Genomic DNA, 27,967 nt, shown 5'->3' on the forward strand with positions numbered 1-27,967 from the left:
AGAACACAAGTTAGACACAGGGTGCTTATTAGCCACAAAGGTAACATGCCCCTGTCTTTACAACTTTTTTTTTTTTTTTTTTTTTTTTTTTTTTTTTTTTTTGAGACAGTGTCTCATGTAGCCCAGGTTGGCCTCAAATTCCCTATGTAGCTGAGGATGACCCTGAACTTCTGGTCCTCCTGCTTCCACCTCTCAGGTGCTAGGATTACAGGCTTTCACTAACATGTCCAGTTTATGCAGTGTTGGTGATCCGAGTCAGGCTTCGTGAATACTAAACAAGCACTATACCCTAGCTACAACAACTGTGTCCTTCAAATGGCTGTGGAGTGTTCTCTCAAAGTGTTTGGAATGTCTTGAGTTTTTTGTTTTGCTTATGTTTTAAGATAGGGTTTCACTATGTAACCAGACTGGCCTTGAACTCACAGCAGTCCTCCAGCTCAGCCTCGTGAATGCTGGGATTACAGGTATAAGCCACCATGCTGGGCTGTGTCTGGAATGTCATCCTGTGGTGCAAGGATGTGTGGCTCAAAAGCACCCCTGGAGAAAAGCAGCCTGAGTGGGCTCTGCTCTGCACCAAACTGGTCCCTTGTTTAACACCATCTGAGACCTCGGGTGGCTCTGGGCCTCTTCCAAGGGCCCAAGCCTCACACAGTACCTACGTCCTCGCTGCCTCTCCTAGATAAAGTGTACAAGCAGAGCTGCGCAGGCTGAACCCAGCATCAGACCCACAGACATGTAGAAAGACATCACTACGCCTGTGGCCTCAGCCAGCTCCCGGGGCACAATCTTGGGCCCATAGATGAGCACCAGTGTGCTCAGGTAGCCATTACTGAGCCCCAACAGGCAGGTGAAGAGCACTGGGTAGATGTCGGACTGGAAGAGCACCACATTCAGGTGTGATCGAGGCTGGTAGTTACAGAGCAGGAAGAGTGGCACAAGGCAGACACGCAACAGTGCCAGAGTGGGGAGCACTTTGCTCCTAGGCCCTGGCACCTGGATCCAGGCTGTGACCTGTCGGCCGCAGAGGTCAGCAAAGTTGAAAAGGAGGAAGACAGTGAGGGGCACGAAAAACTTGGAGGTCCATGGGGAGCCGGTGCCCTTGTACATGGACTGGATGTTGGTGGAGATGGCCGGGAAGATGAGGGCAGTGATAAAGTAGATGAAAACGGTACAGAACCCAAGGCCAGCTGTCTTCCTCAGGATGGGTCCGAGGGGTGGTGTGTGTACCACTCTGGACCCAGGGGCCACTGAGGTGGTGCTGGGAATGTCCTGTGATGAGTTGTCTTCACCAGAGAACGTGTGGACTGGGGCAACTGGCCTCATGTAGTACCTGCAGAGGGACAGTGACATCGTCAGTGGGTCACTATGGAACTGAACCATTCAGTAACTTCGGGGACACTGAAGGGGAGACCTCAGAGTCTATACAACCACTGTAGGTACTCAGAGACCCAGCAGGCAAAGCCTGAGTCCTGGGAGCCTCTTGGCCAGGATCTCACATGATATGGGAGGGACAAGTTGTTAGACATGCCCTGTATTATTCCTGGCCAGCCTGCCAGACTGGATCCCAGTCTCTGGATCAGAGGTGGTGACCACTACATGACCAGGGACAGGAAACCAGCCAGGATCACTACACGGTGAGTGGAAGACCTGGCCTGGAAGGCTCATGCCTGAAACCCTGGCACTTGGGAGGCTGAGGTGGAAGGATTGCAGTGAGTTTGGGACCCTGTCTCAAAACCAAACAATTGAAATAGTGTGGTGAAGGGGGTAGGAGGTTGTAGGGGTGTGGCTCAGTTAGTAGGATGCTTGCTTAGCATCTGTCAGGCCCTGGATTTGATCCACAGCACCATGTAAACCAGACATGGTAGCTCATATGTAATCCTGGCACTTAGGCAGAAGAGTCAGAAGTTCAAAGTCATTCTTAGCTACACAGTGGTTGAAGCCAGCCTAGGCTACATGGTGCATTCCAGGGTAGCTTGGGCCACAGAGTAAAACCCTAACTCAGAAAATAAACAGAACCATCACCCCCACACATACAAAACCCTGAGAAATTTTATACATAGATACACATACATACACCATTACTCCTTATTTTTCCTGCCCAATCTAACCTCTACTGTGCAGTCTCCCACAAACCCCAAGCTTGCAGGCCCTACTAGTTCAGAGGTGTGATCAGAGCCAGTATTTCCCACCCAAGACCAATTCACCAAGAAACTGGAGACCTGGAATGAAATTCCTATATGCTATGGCCCTTTTAAAACTCATAGTCCTGGGGAATAGACAACCAATAGGACAGAGACCTATGATCCAATCAGATGACCAGATGCAGAGGGCAGGGCAGAGGGACCTCACCTGGCATACTCCAGCCGGGACAGCAGTAGGTAGAACCCCACACAGAGCCCAAGGAAGACTGCTGCAGTGAGAAAGAAGGCCAGGGCGCTGTCCCGCACGTCACTGGATGCTGCCAGGTCCACCAGTGAGGCCACAGCGCTGACTGTCCCTCCCATGGCTCCTCCTGTATAAAGTAAGACACACCACAAGGACATCGTACTGGGCTCAGGAAGGCACATGGCCTCAGAAGCCAACCCCTACCCTGCCCCCACCACTCCCACATACACACACTGAAAACACCTTGGCATCTGAAGCTGGGAGGATGGGAGGTTGGAGGTAGAAGAGAGCATCCCTGCAGCCTGAGTGGGCAAGTGTTTCTGTCTATCTCACTGCCACTCCCATACTGCAGGAAATATGCTTGGTTCCAAAGGACAACTCTTCCAACTTCCTCCAGATAGGCTCTACCAGCCCAGGAGGGGCTGGAAGCCAGGACTTGAGGCCAGGCAAAACACACAAGCTAGTGATCAAGGAGACTCAGGCTGCGATCAGAACCCAATCCATTTGACCACTTTGGGCTGTGTGCTCCAAGAAGCCTCTTGACCTTCCTGTGCCTCAGCTTGCTCATCTGTAAGTGGGAGTGTTATGAGTGCCCACCCCTTAGGGATGGTATAAGGATTAAAAGGATTATTACATGTTGAACAGGGTCTGAGTCGGACAGGAGCCAAATGCCAAATAAATCTTCAGATTCCCAATTTACTGTTTGGCTATTCCCATCTTTCCCACATCAAAGCAGCAGCAATGGGGTAAACCCTTTGCCAGGGGGGCACCCACTTCTGAGAAGCTGTAATCCCCACCTGGGCGCTCTGGAAGAAGTGGGGTTAGCTCAGAGAGCCGCTCCGTGGCTGCCAGGGGAAGAGATCTTAACAGCCCCACTGACTGATCCCCTCTCCCTTCCAACTTGAATCTACAATATTATCAGCAGCCACAAACCGGGCCTCAGGGAGCTCATCCTTCATGACTCCCACTATCTCATCAGTTATGGAAATACATGCAAATGAGGGCTTTGAAAAAAAAAAAAAAAACCAGCACAAAACAAATGAATTGTTCCTCAGATGCCAACATGCACAGAATTCACAGATGGGCTCCTCTGGACAAAAAAGCAAAGGGGCTGGGGTTGTTGGGAGACTGAGGCACCTCAGCTAGTCCAGGGTGCTGGCCTGGTGCCAGTGAGGGCCCCACACGTCACCCTCCTCCAGTACTGACATCTAAGTCCTAATTTCACCTACCCTTTTATTATTTAAGACAGAGTCTCACCATGTGGACCAGCCTGGTCTGACGCATTCTTCCTGTTCCAGTCTGTGACATACTGAGACTTATAGGTGTGTGTCACCCACTATACCTGGCATCCCCCACCATTCCAAAAATAGACTCAAAAAAAAAAAAAAAAAAAAAATCCCAGGAGAGGCCCTTCTCTGAGCTCTACAGGTGAATAAGAGGAACCACTTGCCCTTGATGCTATCCAGCAGGCCTGAAGTTGTGTTGAAAAGCTCCAACAGGACGGAGGAGATGAGGGGATAAGAGCCTCTTTTTGAGGCCAGTGGTGACAGAGGGATTAGTGTTTGATGGCCATTCTGCTCAGCCCAGACCTGCCTTTCTTGAAGCAATGCCAGGAGCGTGTTGACTATACTCAGAAAACTCAATGACAAGTTCATTTTTATTTTATTTTAGGCCCAAGGGTTTCCTGGGATAGAAGCGAAGCCTAATCCTATATCAAAAATGGCAAACAGACGGAGCTCATATCTACACTCTGATCCACAGAGAGTAATTGCCTCAAGTGCTGGCTTGAGAGGGAATTAGAGGCTCAGAAGGAAAGATAAGGATCTATTAGTGATGTCTGGCACTGGTATAGAGTGGGGAGGGGGTATGCGCTTGTCAAAGTACTTGTCATCCCTGCCACATCCTACTTGGCATATTAACTAACAGACACAGTCTTGTGCATTGTGCAATTCTTCTCAGGTAGGGAAGTGTTTAAAGCAGTCTTCTGATCACCAGGGACACATTGGGACAGAGAGAAGAGCAGCCTCCAGGCTTGCTTTAGGGGACAGTGGTCTTCATATAAAGCAGATGCTAACTGACCCAGCTCTGTTTACCTTGTGGCCATCTAGGTGAGGGATAAAACAGTGAAAGTCCCAGTGACTGGCTCAGCAGACTTCAGCTAGAGAGATGCCCCAAGTAAGGGTCCAAGCAAGCCACAGTCTGGGGTAACACAGAGCTTAGTCACTGAGCTATTGGCTCTGATAGGACACAGTCTGGTTCATCTGTCTGCCCCTGGCAGAGGGCAGAGCCTCCATAAAACTAGAAAGGAAAGACAGAGAAGAGACAAGTAGGAAGGAAGGAAGGTGGGAGGGAAGGAAGGTGGGAGGGAAGAAGGGAAGGCTAGTTTTAAGATTGATGCTTTAAAATACAGGGCTTCCATCATGGTTGTGGTCCTATGTCCCATCTACCCGCTCTTCTGCTGGTGAGACTTCTACACCTTCCCAGGAGCTACAGAGACCCATCTGGAGTCTAGGTGGACCAAGGGCTGTGGAAGTTGGTCCCCATATGGCTTACATGGTTACATCAAAATGAAGTGCTGTCCGAGTCTTCTCCGATGTTCACACTGTGTACAACCTGGATCTGTGCAACAAGATCGCCCAGGCAAACATAGCTAGGGCCACAAGAGATGCCACCAAGCCCTACACCTTTAATAGAGTCACCCCCGTGGACACTGGGTGTGGCAGTGGAGAGCCAACTGTCTTCTCAATCCGCTGTCCAAGCTGCAGACTGAGCAGAATGAACAACTCTCAGCTATCAAGTCTGGGATGGTTTGCTTGGTGACACTAAGAAAACAAAGTAGACCCAGGACACACCTCCTTTCCTGGAAAGACCAACTGTGGTTCCCTCTCATGGTGGGCTCTCACCTGATATCAGTGCCTGGGCATTCCTCATGGGGAAGGAGCCTGTCAGGCCATACACGCTGCTGTTGAAGATGGTGGAGGAGCTGCTGACGATGGCCATGCACACGATGGTGACACTGAAGAACCCTCGGGTCCAGGAGGAAGTGTCCACCTTCACCAGGACAATCATAACCACAAAGACGGCCAGGGAGACGGACAGTGAGGCCAGAACACGGACATGCACCTGGACCCTGGGGAGAGGGCCAGAAGCGATGGGAGGTGGTTGGACTCTCCTCAGGCCTCTACATGGATCAGCTGGTGAGCCACAAGACAGAAGGGGGTGAGCTCAACATGGGGACTGTTCACTTCAACACTGTGATGCTTGGCCTTGGACTCTGTCTTTCTGCTCACTAGTCCTGTGACAGCTAAGGAGACTTGGGGGCCTAGCTTCCATTTCCATCTCCCCCCATCCATGGGGGGAGGGGGAGGACCCAGAGAGCTTTATGCAGCCCAGCGCAAGGTTAGCAGACCCTGCCACTTGTCACTAACCTGTGAGGCTCAAGGCCAGGACTCCACTTCTCCTCCTTCATCACTGCCCTCCTGTTAGACCCATCTAGTGTTTAAACTGCACAGTCCATCCTGCCCCCTTCTCCAAATTTGGTAGTGGGCAAGGGAAGAGGACCACCATCATTGATGTCACAGAACTTGGTTTGTGCCCAATTTTCTTTTCCATGTTCTGCCATGCTCACCTCCAATCCCAGCTCTGTGAGAGTCTAATGCTCTCCAGTGAGAGGCATAGCCAATCCCCTCCCTGTTCACAGGTAAGGAAACTCAGCTCAGAAAGGTCACTCAGCTGTGATCCCAGCTCTCATAATGGTTCTCCTAGATGCTCTTAGCTCAGATGGCAGCTGCTGGGACCACACCCTCTTAGTCCAGAGCCAGGACCCCATGCATTCCTGTACCCAAGCCAAGCACTCCAGCTACCTCTGCAGCCAACAGGCCGGGGGGGGGGGGGCAGGGATGGGGAGCATCAGAGATGGTTGTGCACATCTCCACCATAATAGAGAGAACACTATCCCAAAGCCGTTCAAACCATCAGATTAGAATAAGCTCTAAGTCTGATTAGATGTTCAGTTCCATTTCCCACTAGCCAGTGAGAAAGTGGGGGCTGAGAGGAAAGCCAGATTACAAACAAAGATGTTTTCTGGATTAAAACAACAAAGTCCAATTTATAAGGTAGAAAAAGACAGATCTGTGTACACAGATAGGTGTGAAGTGATTTGCATGGAGAGAAGAAAGTGTTGTTACAAGGAGCTGATGCCACTCCTGGATCCTGAGAGGGGGTTCAGGACTGGAGGGAGAATGGGGCTGCCCCGCCTCTTTAGAAGGGGAAGGACAGAGTCCCTGGACACTGGGATGGGATCTTAGCCCCAGCCCAGGCTCTTCTGTCACCCCGTGTCTTACACACAGACCCTGGGAGATGACACATGCACACAACGGATTAGCAGGATTCAGTGCACCCCAGTACTAGATACTCTGGCAGGAGGGCAGGTGGCATCTCAGGGCACAGCTGAGGAGCCTCAAGGAAGAGAGCACTTGTCCTTGGAAGACACAGGCTGAGCCTGGCTGAGATGATCTGGGCACAGGTAGAACCTCGGCCTGCGTATGAGTGTCCCATCTACCTTATGAGCCAAGCCTTAATCTTCAGAGGGGGTACAGGATGGGTCTGCAGGCTTATCTGCCAGCACCTCTTCTCTGGGAGAACATGTTTCTTCATACCAGCATGATGGAGGTGGTGGGCTATGCCACTCACACCAGTTCAGTTTCAAAAAGCAGCCATTGGTGATCCTGGCTTCTACAAGTCAGAGGGTTGCATGGCCCACACAGCTCAGTCAGTCTTCACTGGATGGTACCAGGGACCAATGCAGTAAGTAACTGCATGAGTGTGTCAGCTGCTGATTGCCACCTTCCCAGCCATGTAGGGAAGAACTACATAGGGAGTGCATGGCCCATAAAGCTGCACAAAGTCCCAGGACCACAGGAAGAGGAAGACTGCCTGGACCCAGCTCTGCCTGAGGGCAAATCTGACTTTAATTTTCAGTTAGAGAACAAATGACTACTTCCTGCATGCCATTTGTTACTGTGTGAACTCACTAACACACAGACATCAGGGCTCCAGGCAGGAAACCAACATGTCTTGAAACTCTAGAGGTACTACTTTCAGGACATTATGGCCCACGGTTAAGCTGGACATGACAGACTAATGATGTTCTAACAGCAGCCTACAGCCAATGGTGGATCCCCATCCTAGCTCCCTCTGAGGGGGGCAGGGGTGCCCTTAGATTCTAGGAGGGCTCTAGTGGCTCTCTGTGGGACTGGTGACAAGGCCTTCTCTTCTGACTACTTTCTTGCTCTCTCCACATTCACCCCCAAATTTACAATACGCTCAAACTTTTCCTTGTTCCGGGGTCTTCTTTTGGGAAGCTTCTAACCTTAATAACCACTAGGACCCCACGCTAGGGTGCCTCTTCCTAGCCCTGTGGGGCTTCAGACAAGGTAGGACTAGAGGGAGGGCCAGGTGGAGTGGCTGGACCCCTGGCACCCACAAGAGCTATTATGATAAACAAAACCCAATACCCTGGAGGTTCACAGCCAAGCCTCACGTGGGATGCTCAAAGTGACCCTACATACTTACCTGTCCCACAGAGCCCTACCTTCATGCATAAGGAGTCACTTACGCACCCACAAGATAGGACCTAGCACACTGCCTGGTTTGTCATGGATTTGCTGTGAGACCTCAGACAAGCATTGATCTCTGTTCCTTTTCTTCTCATCTCCAAAACGAGGCTGGCCTAAGTGATATGAAGGTCCTACTAAAGAAATCCACTTGGTGACACCTTGGGACAAATGCCAGATTTATCCTGTTCCCTGGGGCAGCTAGTGAGGACTGCTGAAGACAGAGGCTGGCTGCAGAGGGAGGAGGTGTAGCGCAAAGCCTTCCCCAGCAGCACACCTCCCTAGGCTTCTAGCCACTTCCCTGACAGTGTGGTGATGAGGCCCTGTGGGGTGCCTGGGGCTTTGACAGGAATTTGTGATTCCTGGCTTCTTACTCAGGCCCTCCAAGAGGAGCAAACACCAAAGGCACCCACTGGACTGTTTGTGGCTGTTCCTCAGTTGCATAGCTTCCCTTCCCACCTGCTCTCAGTCCTGCCTAAGCACCTTCCTGCAGAGAGAGCCCCCAGGTGCTTGGAAGCCTCATGGGATGGGGGCAATTCTTACCGCTCTGAAGCTGGAGGTCATCAAGTTGGAGGCCAGCCTCACAGACGCTGTGGGGACAGACTGCCTTACCTACTGAAGGGAGGGTGGCCTGGGATGGAGAGTTCTGGGATTCTAGGGTCATGTAGGCAGGCTTGCCTGGTGTTCTACTCCAGGTACAAAGCCACACCACCCCTCGATGCTGGAGGAGGGCAGTGGCCCATCCTCATCCCCACTTCACTCCCTCGCCAGTGAGAGCTCAGAACCCCAGGGGACTGATTTCTTCCAAAATGTAAATCTAGTTCATCTGTATTTATAAAGCTGCAGATTTAACATAATAAAACACTTGGCGATTATGGATGAGCCAGTCAGAGGAGCCAGGGTGCTCCAGGAGGGAAGGAAGGAGACATTTTAATCTCCCACATTAAATAAAAAAACAGTTTCGCCCTAAACTGTCCTTGGCAGCTGGTAACAATCCTGGAGAGCTGTTTCCCCATGGCCCTCAAACATTGACTGCAGCCTAGGCTAGGAAACCTGTGGAACCACTTTCCCAGCCCCCTACCCCCAACCACACCCTCCTCCTGCCTAGCAGCCAGAGGCCTGGCCCAGGGAGCGACAACTCTAGGAACTAAGCACTCACAGTAGCCCAGGATTCAAGTGTAGACAGGGTAAGATCCTTCTGGAAATAGATCCCTGCTCTAGCCTCAGTGACCAAGCGTCCTGAGGTGGTCATCTGAGTGGACTGTTTTCCTTAGAGCAGGGCCACTGACTGACTGACTGGCTATTGTGACTGGAAGCCAGGATCCCAAGAGGACTTTTCTTCACTGCTTCTGCTGACACCACACAGAACTGGACCAGCATCTGATCCCATGATCACCAAGGAGAGCATCAGCAATGTGGTGCCACCACGGCACGTCTGTTGTTGCTCTGACCTAAGTCACTGCACATGCAGGGGTGATGGTTATGTACATTACCCCTTCTTAGGCAGTGGCTTGGATCTAAAGGGGGTAGGGATTCTCACCCACGGGTAAGTGATCTAGCTGTCCCATCTGGATAAATGTCCAGGGCCACAGAGGAAGTAAATAGAAAAGTCACAAGACCTGAAGGACAGAGGGTGGGTGGGGTGGGCCATTGCAAGTGCTCCTCCCTCCCTCCCTCCCTCCCTTCCTTTTGCAAGACAGGTTTTCTCTGTGTAACATCCCTGACTGTTTCTGTAGACCAGGCTGGCCTTGAACTCAGAGACCCACCCGCATTATTAAAGGCATGCACCACCACCACCCGGCACTCTTGTCTTTCTTGCCTTCTTCTGATACCCTTCCTCTCCTCTCTCTGGGCACTGTCGAGAACTCTACTCTGTCTTCAGTGGCTGGCAGTGCTGAGGGAACAGCCAAGTCAGCTTAGTCAGGAGAGCAGGAGATAGACACTGGCCAGTAGCAAAATTACAGTTATGAAGTAGCAATAAAAATAATTTTATGGTGGGGAGTCGCACAACACAAGAAGCTATATTAAAAAGGCTTCCAGCATTGGTAAGGTTGAGAACCACTGTTTTAGAGGGATACAGTTTCTTTGACACACCCACCATGGGTAAACCAGGTCTCTGTCTCCTTGAAATGGAAGAGGCTTTGTAACAACCTTAACCAGTTGAGTGTGACAAAAAAATGACACTATGTGGCTTGTCCCTGGCTTTCACAGAACATTTGCTCTTCAGCCACAATGGGAAGTCTTTGACACCATGTGAGCAAGCCAATGAGGAGAGACAGACAGGGAGGTGTGAAAGGATAAGTGTCTCCAGTACTTCTTCTATTTGACTGCATCAGCACGTTCCAGTGCAGCCTGGCGGCCTTCAGAACCCCAGACAGTAAAAGACACTAATTACTATTACTGTTGCAAGCCACTAACTACACTTTGGGATCTACTATGAAACTGTGCCCTATACCATGATCATTTTGGAAGACTGCTCTATACACAGGCTTAGATGCACATAGGGTGCATTCTGCTTTTTTCTCCTGTGCCCAGAGCAGGCATTACTAATCAATCCCAGCACCCTTGCTGAGGCCAGATCTGTCCTAGAATGCTTTTCAGCAAGAGATCCAAGAACTGAGAGACCAGAGCTGAATAAATTTGTCACCAGGGATCTGAGGTTTCTATAAGAAATGCTCAAGGGAAGCCCAGAATTTTGGACTACAGTGAGGCTATGACTATTGATTAGAGGCAGCTTCAGGAAGATGCAAATAAGGTATTAGCACTGTTGTCATTGTCAAGAAAAACAAGCCTGGACAGGAAGAGGCTATGGGCCATACCAACTTACCTTTCTCTCAAACAATTCCTTCCTCCATAGTGTACCCAGAAGATGCACCGAGAGGAAGGGGCAAATCAGATGGTAACATGTTACAGAGTGGTAAAGTGACTATTTCCTACAGGCAGGACAGTTCAGTGGGAGCTCTTAGCATCTGGCTGCTCTCAGAACATGTGGAAGGCTGCAAGGGCCTGTGGGTCTCTCAAAGGGAGATGGACCTCACCTAGGAGTCACTGTAAGTAGCTGTAAATGAGCGCTGACCCCATGACTGGAGCCCCTGCTCCAATCTGTAAACTACCTGGCTCCAATTTGGGGGACCACCATTTAAGATGAAAAGTCCTGCTGCAGAATAGAGGGGGAATGGAGGAGGCAGGGGGGAGGTCGGGGGAAGGGAAGAGGGTGACCTACCTGTTGACAAGTAGGAAGTTGGCCATGAGGCATAGCAGGGAGGGCACAGTGGAGGCAACTGCCAGGTAGCTCTCAAAGTAGTTCTAGAAACACACAAGGGAGAAGGCTGCTTGTCACTGGGGGGGTGGGAGGTGGGGGGTGGGGGGTACTGAGGGCATGAGGGAAGCCTGCTTGGTCGTTCAAGCAACAGCAGTTAGTGACAGCTGTGCTACCTTAGTTGTGGTAAGTGCTTAGGTCACAGGGAAGGCTTGGGCACTGTCTTCATCTCCTAGCAGGCCCATACTTTCAGTGTTCCACTTGCCCCATCCACAGACTGGATGAGTGAGGCTCTAAACATAGCTAGAAAGGAAAGCCTCACCCTATTACCTTGTTGGCCCTTTGACAGAAAGCAGTAACCGGCCTCTCAGACAATTCAGACAACCCCAGATCCAGGAAATTCAGCTCTCCCAAGACTACTGCAGAAACCAGAAGGGTAAGTACCTCTGGGTGTTGCAGTATTTTTTTTTTTTTTTTTTTTTTTTTAAAGCAGTTCAGGAGAGAAAGACACCATGCGATACGATAGAGTTCAACAAGCAGAGGTATTTTTTTTTTTTTTTTTTTAAATTAGGGGAAGGGATAGTAAAAAGGAGAAAGGGGAGCAGGGAGACCGGCCTCCAGGGACAGGAGCAGTGGGAGAGAGGCAGAGAAAGAGAAAAAAACAGAGAGAGGAAGTGAGAGAGAAGGGTGGGAGGCGAGCAGGCCCTTTTAAAAGGGAACATAGTGGATACACACAGTAGTGCTCTTAGTGGCTGCACCCAAGGGAGCCCAGTTAGAACTCCAGGAGATGGCCAGTACAAATACCTAAATACCAACACCGGGCTTAGCCAGGAGAAAGGACAATCCTCGGGGAGGTGGAGACTGTTCACCTAGAGCAGAATCAGGGACTTACCCAGCCACAGCAAGCTGGGACTAGCCTAGTACAAATTGGATGCAGCTCTCAAAGCCCCAAAAGCTGCCCACTCATTAAGAAAGACTTGATTATGTGGGTATTATCTCTGAGCATACCCATCTTTTAAAAGCAACCACAGAAAGCTGTGGGGAAGGGAGACTCGGTGGCCCTCAATGAGGTAGCCCTGTCTTTCACACTCAGCACTACTGGGGTTGGGGGGTGAAAGGAAAGAAGAGAAGGAGAGGAAGGGAGAGAGGGAAGAAGGGGGCAAAGAGGCAAGAAGAAGGGAGGGAAGGAGGGAGAGGGGAAGGAAAAGAAGGGGGAAAGGGAGGAAGGGAAGGAGGAAAGCCAGTCAAGGGCTGACTATCTTGTTTGGTCCTGAACTCCAGATGAGCTTTGAGCTGCAGGAAGGGTTTACGTACATTAAGCATTCTCAGTGTAACAAGCAGGAGGGATTTAAATAGATTACACCATTTAACTCTAAGCAAACAGAAAGAAGCATCAAGTATTCTGCTCTGGAATGCTTTAGAAATGCGACACACAACTGAGGAAACATCGCAGGAGCCAAGCACAAAGAACAGCATGTGCAAAATCCTCATCCTGTCCACAGGAGCGCAGTGCATCCCACTGGGAGTAACAGGAGGAGTGTGAAGGCTTTTTCACAGCTCCAAACCCAGAGAGCTGTGAGAATTTCCTGCTAAGTTTTAACAGTTGCTGCTGTTTGGCAAACTAGAAGCAAGGTGAGTTTCAAGGAATTCCAGATAGTAGGTGGGCCCTACCTTGGAGAAAGTGGAAACTGCATAGGTGTGGGGGGGGGGGGTCGCAGGGGCTGTGGGGCTGTGGCCAGGCCTTGGAGGAGGGTTTGACTGCACAGAACAAAGATGAAAGGTACAAATATCCTGGGTACCTCCTGGTCTGCAGCACCAACAGTCTGAGGTCCCTTTGATTTGAAGGCAGTGGAGGGCTTTGTGCTCTTTGGAAGCGGCACCCTGACTATAAGGTGACAGCCTTGAAATTAAAATGATAATCGTAGCTCATCAGCCGTGAGCCTTAGAAATAGCCTTCTGCCTCTGAGGTGCCCCTTCATTGTCCCTGCCCTGATGGGCTCAGCAGAGCCTTCCCTGGGCTGGGCAGTCAGTCAATTACCTCCTGACACACTGGCTGAGCCCACGTGAGGCCAGGAAGGCAGAAGAGGCAAAGGAGAGAGCGAGGGACAAAGACCAAGTGAGGGTTAGCAGGGAAGTGGGGAACCCTACCCTTGGCAGGTCCCCTCCATCCTTTGGCCAGACCCAGAAGTGAGGCCACATGAGATGGAGAACTTGTTTCACTTTTTCCAATGCTCAGCATCCATGAGTATTTTACAGATGGGGATTTTCTGGGTAGCCAAATAGCTGGTAGCCCAGCTAAAGGCTGTGCCTTTTAAGGTTGGAAAGCTTCAACATCGGGACACCTGCATTAAGTTTCAAATCTGGGACACAGCTGAGGCACCTATTAACATATCAAAGTGGACCTGACCTCCAGGTTCTCCCAGCATCCCTCAGTCCCCACCTGTTACTGGGCAAGACTGTCATACACCACCCCCTACCAGGAACTGTCCAGCCAGGGGCTGGACTGCCCTTCCCCCAGAGGCTCCTCCTATATAATCCAGACGTTTTGGTTATGGCCCTTTTGTATCCTTGCCCTCCTGGCAGCTGCACCTGGTTCCCTCTCTCTCCTGCCCCCACCCCGTCTCTCCACAAGGCCCAGCTCAGCCTGGTCATGTCCACTCTGGTCTCTCCAAGATGTTTCTGGCTCTGTTAGGCAAGCACTCTACACTAAACTACAGCCCTAGCCCTCTTTATTTTGAGACAGAGTCTCACCAAGTTGCTCATGCTGTCTTTGAACTCTACAGTCCAAGCAAGCCTTAAACTTTTGACCCTGTCTCAGCCTCCTAAATAGCTGGGATTATAGGCCCAGCCTGGTGGCAGACACTTAAGATGGCTCCATAACCTCCACCTGGGGCATTCACAGCCTGGTGTGATCCGGTGATCAAGCATGGACTTCTGACCCAGAGAAGTAAATGAGACAGGCATGCATGACTGAGTGTATCAGGACGAGATGATGTCTTGCTAAGCTCTCCATTGCCTCAGCTGACTTTGAGGAGGCAGGTGGCCTTCTGGGGAGCCCCATACATCAAGGATCTGCAGGTGACCCCAAGTTGCTGAGGCTGGCTACCCCAAGAATAGAAGCTGTCTGGTGTGCAGCCACTTAGGTACTAGGTTTTGTCACAAACTCAAGTGAGCTTGGAACTGACCCTCCAATGGCTGAGCCTCCTCAGAGAGACCCAGCCACAAAAGATACCTAGCTCATAGCCTCACAAAGCCCCAGCCTAGCCATACATGGACCCCTGGTACACTTGCCCTCAGGGGAACACCAGTCCCTCCAGCCTTACCTTGTCATCTTTCTGTGGAAGTGCAGTTCTCCATAAATGACACTTGATATATGTGTCACTCAGGCTCACCAGGTCCATGAACTGTCTACTATCCAGGTTGGACCCTTTGGCTGTGCAAAGAGCCAAGTAACTCTCCCAGAAGGGTGTTGGGGGTAGGAGGCTGAATCAATGCCCCAGAGTTAGTTCTGACCAATAAGAGGCAGGAAATAAAAAGGGTTATAATTCCCACCCTAAAATGTGGCTCTGAAATGTGATATAGTTTCCATCACTTCTGGGGAAACAGTCCATGGACCTGGGTGGTAGCTATGTTTGCTGCTCAGCTGTGGCCAGCTCCAGGGTTCTGAAGTCTGTGTTTGTTCTCTGTGCCTGTCTGGCTTCCTTGCCCCTAGCAGAATCCCAGCAAAAATTTGGCTATGTGATGGAGGCTAAGATTTGCCCAAGCCTTGTGGAGCTGTGTGATATTGCTGCCATTTATACTGGCGCCTCCTGAAGACTGCAAGGCCAGGTGAACCTCATGGGAGAGCAGGTAGAAGATAGAGACAAAGCAGAAGGGCAGGTACTTTTACAAGTGGTTTTTCCATCTTAGCAGGCTGGGTCCTAGGCATAAGATCTGAACCTAGCAGGCCACCCTAGGCCCTCGATCATGTCTGGGCAGCCACCATTCATCTAACAGCACCTTGTCTTTGAACTCATTCCTTGGCTGGTAACCCACCCACCATGTGCAGGACAGCAGTGTGTTTGCACAGGAACAGTCGTGCCTCCGTGCCTGACTGCCTCTGGGGGTCTTGAGAAGCACACTGCTGTGGCACAAGAGACACAGTATGGTGGGCACAGAAGGAGAGAACCTGTCTGGGTGGCAGCTGGGCAGACTGGAGGAATGTGTCCACAGACAGGGCAGGAGGGTGAGGTGGAGAGAGGGTGATATTTCTCCCTTTGGCCTTGCTGCCCTCAGCGGGACACACTTTCAGGATTCCAGACAGCCATGCTCTCTGGGTGCTAACGCCAGAGGGGGCATCAGTCCCACCCTGAGTGCCCAACACCATCGTGAAGTGAGAGCAGCTCTGAAGAGGCTAGGAGGCGATCTGACCCATGCCCACCATCCTTTCTCCAGGTTGTCTGTACCCCATAGACTTGGGCTCAGAAAGGTTCCCTAGGAGTCTATGGAGGCAGTGACACCAACCTTAGCACCCGTGGTGACTAGAGTAGGCAGAGGAATGCCACTCAGAACATTTCAACAGCACAGCTCCCACACAGCCCTTTGTTTTTACTACAGTCTGTCAGTGCAAGGCAGGCCTGGAACAGGCCCCATTTTACAACTAAGAAGCCCAAGGCTGGAATGAAAGAGATGCTCAGTGGCTAAATCCCCATCTCTTAGTTAGGGTTACTATTGCAACTTGGGGGATGAAAGGGTTTACATCATCTTCCAATGCTCAGGTCACACTCGGTCACTGAGGGACATCAGGGTAGGAACTGACAGGCCATAGAAGAACACAGCTTACTGGTTTACTCCTCACCATCCAGGACCACTACCCAGGGGTGACACTGACCCAATGAGCTGTGTCCTCCCACACCAATCACTAAGAAAAATGTCCCCACAGCACAGGCTGGCTTACATGCAACCCGATGGAGGCATATTCTCAATTGAGACTCCCTTTCTTGGATAAATCTAGCTTATGTGGAGCTGACAAAAAAAAAAAAAAAAAAAAAATCAACAACCAGAATGCAGGCAAAGCTGGGTCAGGAGCACATGTCTGCAATCCTAAGGCTCAGGTGGGGAGATGGGAGACAGAATTCTCATAGGCCAGCTAGCCTGCCATATTCAGAGATGAACCACAAAGAGGCAGGGACTCAAGGCGGAAGATGAGGCTGACAACCAAAGCTGTTCACTTATCTTCACACTTAACCACGGGGGGGGGGGGGGGGGGTAAATTTTAGAGATGCATACCTGATGCTGGTGGCAGGACCTTCCACATAGGACAGGTGGGGGGGACAACTCAGTGGCTGAGACAAGCCTTCCCGAGTGGCTCTTGGGGTCTACCAGTGCAAGCCACAATTTTTTTTTTTTTACTCTTTTGACCAAGGCAACAAATGTTGGGGTTTGTTTGATACCTCTCCTCTCTGTCTGTGGGGTGACCGGGAATAAGAGGGTGTGCAACTGTCTCTACCCCCCACCCCCCACCCCTTTACCCACAGGCCAATAGCTCTAAGCAGTATTAAAAGGAAAAGCCTGTTTCTATTGGCCACAGGGGATGAATGGGTAAAGATCACTTTAAAGAGGATAGATGGTACCGGCTGGGGTGTGGTTCAGGAGCAGAGTGATTCCTGGCCTATGTGAGGCCCTGAGCTCCATGCCCAGCACTATAAAACAATGATAATACAAAGATAGCATGGTGAGCAGCAGTGGGCAGGTTTCCAAGCTTCTTCTCAATGCTGTCAGGCCCCCCCATGCCCCTGGCCAGTAGTCCCAGGTAGGTGTGAAAATAGACACAGACTATGGACAGAGCCTAGCTGAGGGTGCCTGGTACCAGCAGCCTCTCGAGGGCCTGTGGGTGTGAACTGGCCACTCCTGGCCAGGGCAGGGGGTACGTGCTTCACTTGTGGTGCAATAAGGAAAGCCATTTTCATCTGCTGAGCTCTGGTGTGAACCCTAGGAATCAGAGAACCATTCTTCAGATGAAATTTAAAAGCCTGGCCGAGCCAGCCAGCCAGATGTGAGGCCATTTTCCAGCAGAGAACTTCCTCCAGCCACCTCGCTGAGAGGCCCCGTGCTAAGCAGCTCTTCTGGAAGAATCTGATTCTGGGCTTGGGGTCCAGGTAAAGAGGTTTTCTGGGCAGGGAGGCCCTGAAATGAGCCTGTTTATCTCTGGCAGGCCTTGGGTAAGCTTTCTCTCCTCGGAATGCCATTTGGACCCTTTGATATAAGCGGAGTACTTTCGTCACGAGCCACAGTAGCCTCTGAGTCTGAAGCTGCTGCCACTGAACAGTTCTGTGTGGCCCCCACCTCCAATATGCAGTGGAGGAGGTGGCTGGTCTCCTGCAGGGTACGAAAAGTGATTCTAGCCTGGGGGTAGTAGCTCAGGGCATCAGAGCATTACCTGGATCACAGGGCCATGAAATTAGCAGCAGTGAGCAGGCTGCAGCCAAGAACGATTGGCCATGCAGGCCCATGCCTTTGGCTTTATGATTCCGTGGCCTGGGATGTTAAGGATGTAGCCTCATCCTGGTATAGTCCACTCCAGTCAGAACAAGCTAAGAGGAAAACGGAGGGAAGGCAGTGGCTTCCTGTGCTCCTGATGTCCCATGGTAGGAGACATGGGTCTGGGATATGGTAAAGATTTAGAGGCTGTGCCATCTCCAAAAACCGGTTAGGAACCCAGGTCCCCAGAGGCTGACTAGTAGGGAGAGGGGAGTAGGGGTCCCAAGGGGAGAGTAAAGCTGAAGTTGGAATCAGATAGGGGAGCTTCAAAATACCTCTGCCAATCGGCCTGAGCCACCACAGGTCCCTAAGGATGGGGAACATCCATCAGATGGTTCCCTCAGCCCCGGGTCCTTTAACCCCTTGGGCCAGCTCTAGGCCAAGGTGCATTGAGAACAAACATTGTTCTCCAAAGAACAAGGTCTCCCCAGCCCTCAGCAGAGCTCCTGAGGACTTCTAGAAGGTGTCCCCACTTTCCCTATGTGCTCAGAGTCAAGAGCACTCCCTCTTCCTCTCCCATCTTAAGGGAGCACTCCTTAAGTGTGACAACCTGTCTCTCCTCCCATTAACCCATGCTGACTGAATCATTGCGCCAAGACTGCCTGACTCAACTGCACTTTCTCCTCCAGGCTGGCTGGCTCTTCCTTCTGTGGGTCAAGAATTAAAAAACAATATTAAAAATTGAAAAAGTAAAAAAGCACTTTGATCTTATCGCCCCTCCCCCCACCAGGTCCTTCCTTCCCTTCTCTCAGGACTCCTAGAAAGCCTTAGTTAACTCCGCCCACCCAGTCTGCCTTCCTCCTTGGCTGCCTTGGGAGACAGACTGTTCCTGCACAGGGTCCCAGGGTCCCCACAACCTGCAGCCCCAAGCCAGGTCTCCCTCTTCATACTTCTGGTATATCATGTGCTACACCTTCCACGGTGTGTCCAAGAGCCCTCCTCTGACCCTGGGGTGAGTCTTGATTTGGAAAGGAAGTCTTGGATCTGGCTAGAGTGAAGGAAGGTGAACCCCACAGCACACCCAAGGTATGGCATACACATGAAAAGAGAGGGTGGGGTGGCAGACCCAGGGATGCTGAGGGTCCTAGGCCCCCAGAAGCTGCAAGATGTCAGGAATGCTCTTTCCAGAAGCCTTGGCTCCCGCCTCCCAGTTTGACAGACTGTTGAGTTAGTGAGAAACACCTACCTCATCTGTTGGCATCCACATGTACCTCTCAGCCCTATACCATCTGATCTGTGCCCAGGCCTGTACCACCAACACAGGTGAGTTAGGAGCAGTCCTAGGGCCAAGTGTGGCCCTCACCTTTCTGTAAGCATGAGGATATGGTCCCTCCTGTCGTTCCTGCCTGAGATGGCAGCTTTCCTGGGCATCCTGGGGCTCAGGCAACCTGAAGTGTTTGACCTCCGGCTCTCATAGGACACCTAGTTCTATCTCATTTTATGTTATATACATACATGAATGACATGTGTTCTTACAGGTTTGTGCACATATGTGTGTACTTGTGAATGTGGAAGTCAGAGGTCAACACCAGGTATCCTGTTCACCATCTTATTTTTTGAGACAGGGTTTCCCACTAAACCAGGAACTCATTGCTTTGACTAGACTGGCTGGCCAAAGCCCTGGGATTCTCATATCTCTACAACCCACCCCTAACCCCTGGCCCTTGATGGAATTAAACACTCATACTGCTCATGCCTGGTTTTTTATGTGGGTGCTGGGGACCTGAACTCAGGTCCTCAGGCTTCCATGGTAGGCACTTTATTCATTGGGTCATCTCTCCAGCCCTCTTCTCTTTGCTCTTACAGATGGCCATGAAGCCCCTAGTCACCAAGAAGGGGTAAACACAGAATCGAGTCCAGCTCTCCCAAACCAGGGTCCCCTTGCCTCAGGCTGAGGGGTAAAATGCCAATCTGCACCCAACCCTGCCAAGCCTTCCCGAGACCAGGGAGGACAAGCCAGCATCTTTGCTGTTCCTCTTTCTCTTTCTTCTACACTGGAATCAGCAGCCCAAACAGTGGCCCTGGGGCCCAGAGAAGGAAGGGCCAGAGAAAAAAGGATCCTGAGAAACACAGGCCAGTGACAGTCACTGTGAGAGTCCAAGTCTGCCTGTCTCTTTCTCTTAAGCCATGGGGACACAGAAAGGTAGCCTTAGAAAACTCCCTAGCACCCATCTAGCCATGCCTGCACTGGGCATCTTCTATAGCCCCTAGGTGGGGCCCAAGCATCAGTTAGGGATAAGGGCCACGCCTGGGAGGGGCCTCTCTCCTGGCCTTGCCAGGTGTTTCCTCCCACATGCATGCCGGTTTCATTGTGGCAACAAACATCTCTGAAGATTCATGAGACACCAAAGCAACAAAGGTTGTGACCTTATTCAGGTGTGCACACATGTGGTTCTTTCTCTCTCTCTCTCTCTCTCTCTCTCTCTCTCTCTCTCTCTCTCACACACACACACACACACACACATACACACACATACACATACCAGTGACAATCTAGTGGGAACCCAGGCCCTCCACTGTCCCTACAGAACTTTCTCAGCCATGCCCTTCCCTTAAGAAACTTTGGCTTGTACGAGGCCTCTAGTCAGCTTGGCTCTCAGCCTATTCACAGTGATCAACCACTATTAAAAGACACCGACAGACACTCAGGCTATCTTCCAGAATGCTGGAGAGATTGTCCCTGGATGCTAAGGATATACATGGAAAGAAATAAAAAGGGAATGTGAGCTGCAAAGGTGGCCAGACAGTGCTTTAAGTGCAGAGGAAGAGCGGACATGGGGGGTTGCCACTGCAGGTGTTAGACACTGGGAACCGCATGCTGGCGGGTAGACAAGGAACCTAAAAAATGACTCATCTTTGGTTCTTGGTTCTACAAATGGCTTACAGTGGCCATCTACATGGGCCAAATGATGGGTAACTGGGAGGGAGAGGCCCCTTGTGCCTGATGGCCACCTATCCACACTCTGTGGCAGATGGCTAGAGTTCCTTGTAGCCTACTCAACCGCTGGTATCCCTCCCAGGCAGGTGCCTTAGTTCACTTTGGTGTGTGTGCAGGGGTTGGGGGGCAGGGTATCACCACTATTTGGGACTGGACTTTTAAAAAGTTCATGACCAAACAGACTAGTTTTTCCATTTGGAAAGAAATTCATGTCACACTAAAATCTGCCTATCTCTAGGACACCAGTGTCCCTATACTGAGGACAGACAGTCTTGCACGTTGAGAGGCCAGTCTGGAGGATAGGGCTGGGAGCTGAGTACACACTAGGTACCCCAACACTGATGTGGACTGTGGCCCTATTCATCTAAGCAGCCACTGGCACATTCCTTCAACTTCTACTCTCCTCTGTGAGCAGAGGACACATGTTCTCACGCCTCACAATGACAGGAGGCATCTTACATTACAGGCTGCAGCCCGTGACAGACTAGGGGGCAATGGGATGGGTCCAGGCTGGAGTTCTACCTTATTCTATTTTCCTTTTTGCTACCTGCCTTTTGTACCATAGGTGAGCTGCACCACTGGTCCTCTCCTCTGGCTGCCCTCTTCTTCTCATTAAAAAGAATAAAAGTGTGTGTGTGTGTGGGGGGAGAACCACATGCATGCCTAGAGGCCAGAAGAAGGTGCTGGATCCCCTGGAACTGGAGTTACAGATGGATGTAACCATCATGTAGGTGCTGGGAACTGAATTTGGGTCTTCTGCAAGAGCAGCCAGTGTTCATCCACCCCAGCAACAAGGTCCTGCTCCTGTTAATTTAGTAAACACCCCAGCAGGCTGTCTCAGTACCATCTCCAGTCCCTAAAGTCTCCAAGGACATGGGCCCAGGATCAAATCCAAGGGAAGACTATTCCCATCCTGCCTGGCTTACATTGTTGCCTGTTAATACACTACTCCTCACTTGTATGCAGAGAGGGGCTTTATTTACTCAACTGCTCAATTCACATTTTACTGGAGATTGGACCTAGGACCTCTCATACACTAGGCAAATACTCAAGCACTCAGTTCATTCCCAGCTCTCTCTTTGCCTTCTGAGTAACTGGGATTGCATACAGACCTACACCAGCCAGCCAGGCTGAAGGAGTTGTATGTTTACATGTAGACACCACTTCCTGGAAGTTGAGCTTTGTTTCAGACACTGGCTTTGCCTGGTGCAGCAGATATTAGGGTGAAAAATAAGGGAAACACTTAGAAATGCAGACACAGAGGGCCCAGGAGTTAACGAGGGTGGCACACAGGACAGTGGGCTTAGTCCTAGTTGTCACATATGTGTTACTGAGTGAGAAGTCCTTGCCTCTGTTCAGCGGAGGTGATGTACCCTGCAGCATGGACCAGAAGATTATGCCTACAAAGACTCTGCTTGGCACAGGATGCCCACTACACATCACAGAGCTAATGGTTAACTTGGTGCCCCTAGCCAAAAGCTCAGTAAAAGAGTGCTGCTGTGGCTGAGCTCCAGTCAGGCCTCCTTCCCTTGCGGTTTCAGAGCACTGTGTATATATGGCTCTCCCAGCTGCCCTATGGCCCCAGGAGGCAGTACTGGCCTGGCCTTCTCCCAGGTACAGAGAATTCTTCCACTTCTTCACAAAGCCTGCAGAGGTTCCTGGGCCAGTTCAGGCCTCACAGAGGTTCACAGTGAGTGTAGGGGGTGAGGTGGGGCACATGCCTTTCCTTTTCAAGCTGCCTATCGCCTTGCTTTGCATCCCCCTCAGACATCTCCTATCTTGAGACTCCACAGGCCCCAATGCTCCTGTCCTTAGATCCTGGAGACAGGAAGATGACTATACAGCCCTCTTCCTAGCCATACTCACTAGGATCCCCAGTCTCACTCATATCGAAGAGCCCCACGGCCACTCCTGGCCAATGCACATGTGGCTTAGAGACACACCCAAGAATCAACCATGCTCAATGCACTTGTATTTGCCAAGCTTGCCGGGCCAGCCTCCAGCCCCCTTGTTCTGTAAGGATCCTATCAGTCCCCACCCCCAAACCTGGATCTGACTTCTGTGTAGGGTTGCTCTAATTCTCCCAGCAGGAAACAGGCTTCCCACTGGCAGGTTTGGCAGTAGAGGAAGTCCTTTGAGATGGCTTCCTAGAGCCTCTGGTGCCTTAACCACAGCCCACTTAATGACGGTCGCCTTTCACCCCAGCAAGCACCATTTGACTTTGATCTTGTGTGGGTAAACCTTGTCTACAAAGCTGGGCATGTGTGCCCAAGTGAGTCAGAACTGGGTGGGTGGGTAGTTTGTAGCAGCTCCCTGGTGACTCCACTGTGGTAGGATAGTGACAAGTCGGGACATGGTTATTGCAGGGACTCTGTCGGCTTCATGTAAATCTCAGTTCTGACACTTGCTAGCAAATGGCCTTGGGATGGTGTCCTCAAACCTGGGATTCTCAAACCCCACCTGGGAATTGGGGACAAAACACTAATTCACCAGAATAGCATGTGGGTGATGAATGGTAAGTCACAGCAAGGGTGAGTGCAAGCCACATAGCAGGGACTTGGTATGGTCAGCAGACCTCCAATAAGCCCTCAGATAACCCATCCTCCAGTTCCTCTTTTAGAAGACAGTTCATCCTGGTTCCTTTTAACCCTTCCCCTCTGGAGTCAGGTGCCTGCCCTTATTTATATGGGCAGCTCCCATATCGTGCTACCCTGTGGCTAGGCGATTAGGACAGGCTGTAAATACTGGAATGGGACTCACTAGGTTCCCCCATCTGCTGAGCCAGGTAAACTTGGCCTTCCCTAGGGAGAAATCTTATTTAACATCTATGCCAGTCCATCTGAAAGGTGGGCCACAGTGACCCCAGATCTGTTTCCCTACAGCACAAAGCCCTCCCTTAGGCCTGGATATAACTTTACTCCTAAACCATTCGATAACCAACGTACATCACTGTGACATATTACCACCTGCCAGGCATTTGCCTGATGCTTACCAGTGTACTTCCTGAGGGTTGACAGTGCAGTGGGAAGGCAACCCTCCTGGTTAAATGGCTCCTGCATCCCTTGCTGTATAGAAAAACTGAGCCATGGTCACCAAAGCATGGCTCAGCCCCTGGGTTTCATGGTAAACGCCCTGATGGGGAATCATTGGTGTTCTAAGAATGCAAATGTGAACCTGTGGCCTACAGAGAGCCTGGGGATTCCCACTGGACACCCACGGACTTGGGTTCTTGCTCTCCCATCTGTGACAGAGAGGGCTGGTTTTGCTGTTCTTGGAGAGCCCATCCAGCTTGCAGCAGGGGCTGAGAGCAGCTGAGGAGTCCTCCCAGAAGGAAGAACCACTGCCAATACACACACACACACACACACACACACACACACACACACACAGGACCCTGATAGCCTGGGACTCAGGGTGGGGGGACAGGGGGTGGAGCTCAAGGGCAGAGCTCAGGTCCCTGGGTTTCATGAGTCAGAAGACAGTCTGGCCACAACCCTGCAACAGCCTCCTACACACCACTCTGAGCGTGTTCAGTTTTGTGATCATCTATGTTCCCAAATTCTCCATTGCAATTCTGTCCAGCCCTGCCTTGCTGTCTAACCTTGGGCAGGCTGCTTAACCTGTCAGAGCTTCTGGCTTTCTGTCTCAAAAGAGGTTACTCAGATCTTCCAGGGATAGAAGAGAAAGTCTGTGTCTCCCCTGCTTGTCTGGCGGGTCTAGGAAAGCCGAGCCCTCGCAGCACCCATGAGCTACCTCTTTCACATCAATTAGTCTATTTTTGCGCTGATGGTTTTGGTCTAGCTACCTCCAACTCTCCCATCCCCACCCCGGTGGCTTTATCCGATGTTCTTATTCTAGAGAACAAAGAGGAGAGGGCAGGGAAGGCAGAAAGCTTTCTAAACTATCTTCAGACCTGCTGTAGGCAAAAGGAAATGAGCCCTGGGATGGGAGATGGCTCTGAAGGTGACACTATGGGAGGGCTGTCAACATTCTTATTAGGCCAAATTCCTCCACCTTAACAACAAACACACTGGAGGAAAGGCTGAAAGGGAATGAGCTGTCTTCCCTATTCTCAATGGCCCTAAGGACATAGGACAGACTAAGGCTTTCAGCAAGACGGGGACAGAGCAGGAGGGAGACGATGGCAACGGGTGGCATAAATGAGGAGGCAAAGAAAAACAGCCCTGTCAAATGCAGAAAGGCCCCAGCACACTTGCTCCCCCAGTCTGGCCCATGAATCGAGGGGTGACAGGTCTCTCATCTCTGATGCCAAAAGCCAGGAGCTTCGGGCAGCAGGCAGGTATTATGCCTGCACCTGCCAGTGCTTGAGTGCAGCAATAAAGCATCATAGCAGGACCTGGAATGCTAAGTGCCTGCAGCTGGGAAGGATTGGGCGCACCATGGCCCTTCTCTGGCAAGCAGGCCTGAGGATGGATGGAGGAGGGGGGACAGGTGCACACACAGCCTAGCCCTACCCTGGGGAGACTGACAGATGGACAGACAAGCAGAGAGGTTCTAAGAACTTCCAGTGGGTTATTTTAGTCACCGAGGCCTGCAGAAAGTTGGACAGCTTGTGTCACTAGTTCATAAAAGAATGAGGCCAGGCCCAAATGATGCAAGATGCTGTTTACACAATACCTGGGATGGTGGTGCCAGACCTTATTCTGTGATGTGTGATAATGGGCCTTGTTGCCACAGCTGCCCTAGGAGGACAGTGTGACCAGTATATACATAAGAAACACACAGTGTGCAGGATCCAGAGCCAAGAGAGGGCACATCCTGGGGAAGCCTTCTAAAGTTTACTTTCCCATCAGCCACCTGTGTGAATATGTAGGCCCTGACTCCAGGATCTGGGTGGAATAGGCCTGTCACCAACAAGTTCTCAAGCTGCTCCTGGTCCCACCATCATCTGTCCCTAGGGGCTCTTTGGGTGTACATGTGGAGTGACAGCCCCTGCTCCAGACCCTGGAGCCACTTATGAATCCACAGGCATGCAGAGATGGTCCCCTTCCATGCATCAGAACCATGGGGGTGAGGTGAGAAGTATGCAGCAGCCAGTGCCATGCGTCCCTTCTGAACCTCAGCTACATCAGCCAGAATCTCTAAGCTATGGGTCATGGGTAGTTCTGGAAGTGGCTGCCAGTCATTCATTCAGGCATGTGTGAACTGGAGCCCCAAGTGATGCTCACAGATAATCTCCTTCACTGTGGGACTGAAGTATGGATTGGATCTGCCCATCTCTATCCCTTCAGCCTCAAGAGGTAGAGACCAGGCCTGGGTACCACACAATGCAGGGCCTAGGGCCCAGTGGCTTCTTTCTACTGTGCCCACACAGCATCCGCATCAACACCCATATTCTCAGCATGTAAAGGCCCTCCCTCCCATACCCCTAAAGAGCCAGCTTCAGATTATCTGCTCCCCTTGTAAGGGAAACAGCCCTTACCAGGATGTCTGTGTCCTCAGGGTCCTTCCCTGAGGCCGGGCTGGAGCAGTTCCGGAGTTTAAATGCCCAGTACTCCTTGGCAGTGACAAAAAAGTTCCAGGGCAGTAGGCCCCCAATTCCCAGGCTGAAGAAGATGATGTAGGCACCATTGAAACGGTCCTCGGGCCTCTGCAGGCCGGGGGATGGGTAGTCAAGTAGTTTCCCCAGCAGAGCCTCCTGGTCATCTTTGTGAGAGTTGCTCAAAGCTCTGTAGGTAGCATTTGAGCTCTGGTATATATTGTCCTCAGAGTCACCAGCCACTGTGGGAGTAGGGAGAGACACAGATAGGGCAGGTAAGCAGGCATCAAGGGTGGGGGACTGACTTATTCTAGAAGACATCTCTAGCCCATGTTGGGTCTACCCTGCTGTCCTTGAAGTCTGACTGGAGAGCTTCAGGTTTTAGGATCAGACTAGAAGGACAGGCTATCAGAATTGTAGTGACCTCAGAGGTCATCTCAGCTATGCAAGGACAACACAGGCAATGCATAAGTATGGGACAAGTGGTGTGAACATCCTTGCAGATACAGATGAGGCAAGCAGGGCAGAAGGTCAAGCCTGGGTTAAAGGCATTCACATAGGAGTCAGAACCCTTGATGGGCAAAGATGAGCCCCTAGCTCTTCCACTTTATACAAAATGTGTGAGCAGGGACACACACACACACATACAAAATCACACTTTTGCACATGTGCTCAACCCTTGGAAGATACACAGGGATTTCCCAACAGTGGGTATCTTTGGAGGGAGACTGTGGCGAGGAAGCTTCACTCTTAATTTTTACTTTTTGTGCCTTTTGAATTTGAGCAATGTGTTCAATCAATCATCAAATTGGGCACATACCTCCCCCCCCCCCAAATAACTCAGTAGGACTCTGGAGATGGGGGCAGGAAGATCAGGATTGAAGGTCAGCCTCTCCTCCATAGAGGGTTCAAGAGCTAACCTGGACTAAGTGAGACCCTACCTCACAAAGAAACAACTTCAGTACTTCAGAATGCCACAGTCACACCCAACACATGAGCTATGACAGTCAGGTGTTAGGTATTATCCACAGATAAAATGTCTGAGGCTCAAAAAGATTCAGCCACTTGTCCAGGTCACGGCGGCATAAAATAATACAGCCTGAGGCCATCAGAACACTGGCAAGGAGCCGTTCCCAGAAGTTCCGGCTAGGAGGGTAGGTGAAGGGCCCAGTGCATGTGACCCAGACCCACACAGGGCCAGAGCCCCTTCTCAGGTGCAGTGTGTATTCATCAAGGACCATTCAGCCTTGACCAAGCATCTCAAGTTGCCAGGGATCCTCTCTAACCGGGTCACCGGCGGCGCAGCAACCGAGCAAAGCCTTATTACTCTTTATAAAAGGTAGCTGTGGCTTTGAATGGACAGAGAAAGACAAACAAAGGAGGGGAGGCCAAGAGCTTCCCCGGGCCAGGCTGCTCCTGCCCATGCCTGAAGTCCTGGGGTAAGAGCCTGTCAGAGCTGGAAAGGTGCCTGTGTGTCTCCATGATTCCTGGAAAACAGGCTGGGGACGGAGAGCGGGGCAGACAGCAGGATGGGACAAGCTCGCTCCACAGTGGCACCCAATCTGGCCCCTCAAAGCCTCCTGGATCCTTCAGGCTGACCAGCCCCACACGCAAGACCAAAAAGTGAGGCGGGAAGGCCAGGTTCAGCCTCGGGAGGAGGAGACCCAGACAAACATGGGGGCACTGTCCCGCACTTACTGTCGCTCTCGCTGCTACCTCCACCAGGTCCCGGCCCGGGCCACTGCAACTGG

General features: G+C 51.2%; 1 protein-coding gene across 1 annotated transcript; it reads right to left on the minus strand.

Moving 5' to 3' along the window:
- Positions 1 to 95: 95 nt before the first annotated feature.
- Positions 96 to 27,967, minus strand: Slc29a3 (solute carrier family 29 member 3). The gene is made up of 6 exons (XM_051186758.1): positions 27,915 to 27,967; positions 26,160 to 26,458; positions 11,224 to 11,306; positions 5,289 to 5,515; positions 2,350 to 2,512; positions 96 to 1,330 (listed from the first exon to the last, which is right to left on the minus strand). Coding segments are annotated over exons 1-6 (1,428 nt in total). The 5' UTR covers positions 27,916 to 27,967; the 3' UTR covers positions 96 to 675.

Source organism: Phodopus roborovskii, unplaced genomic scaffold, assembly GCF_943737965.1.
Source record: "Phodopus roborovskii unplaced genomic scaffold, PHOROB, whole genome shotgun sequence".
Taxonomy (NCBI): domain Eukaryota; kingdom Metazoa; phylum Chordata; class Mammalia; order Rodentia; family Cricetidae; genus Phodopus; species Phodopus roborovskii.

Bases quoted from the DNA above. Each gene is read 5' to 3' on its own strand.
- Slc29a3 (XM_051186758.1), bottom strand. The intron at 2,513-5,288 runs GTGAGAGCCCAC...TACTTTATACAG, and splicing joins TGCCCAGGCACTGATATCAG to GAGGAGCCATGGGAGGGACA. The intron at 1,331-2,349 runs GTGAGGTCCCTC...GTCCCTCTGCAG, and splicing joins TCCCGGCTGGAGTATGCCAG to GTACTACATGAGGCCAGTTG.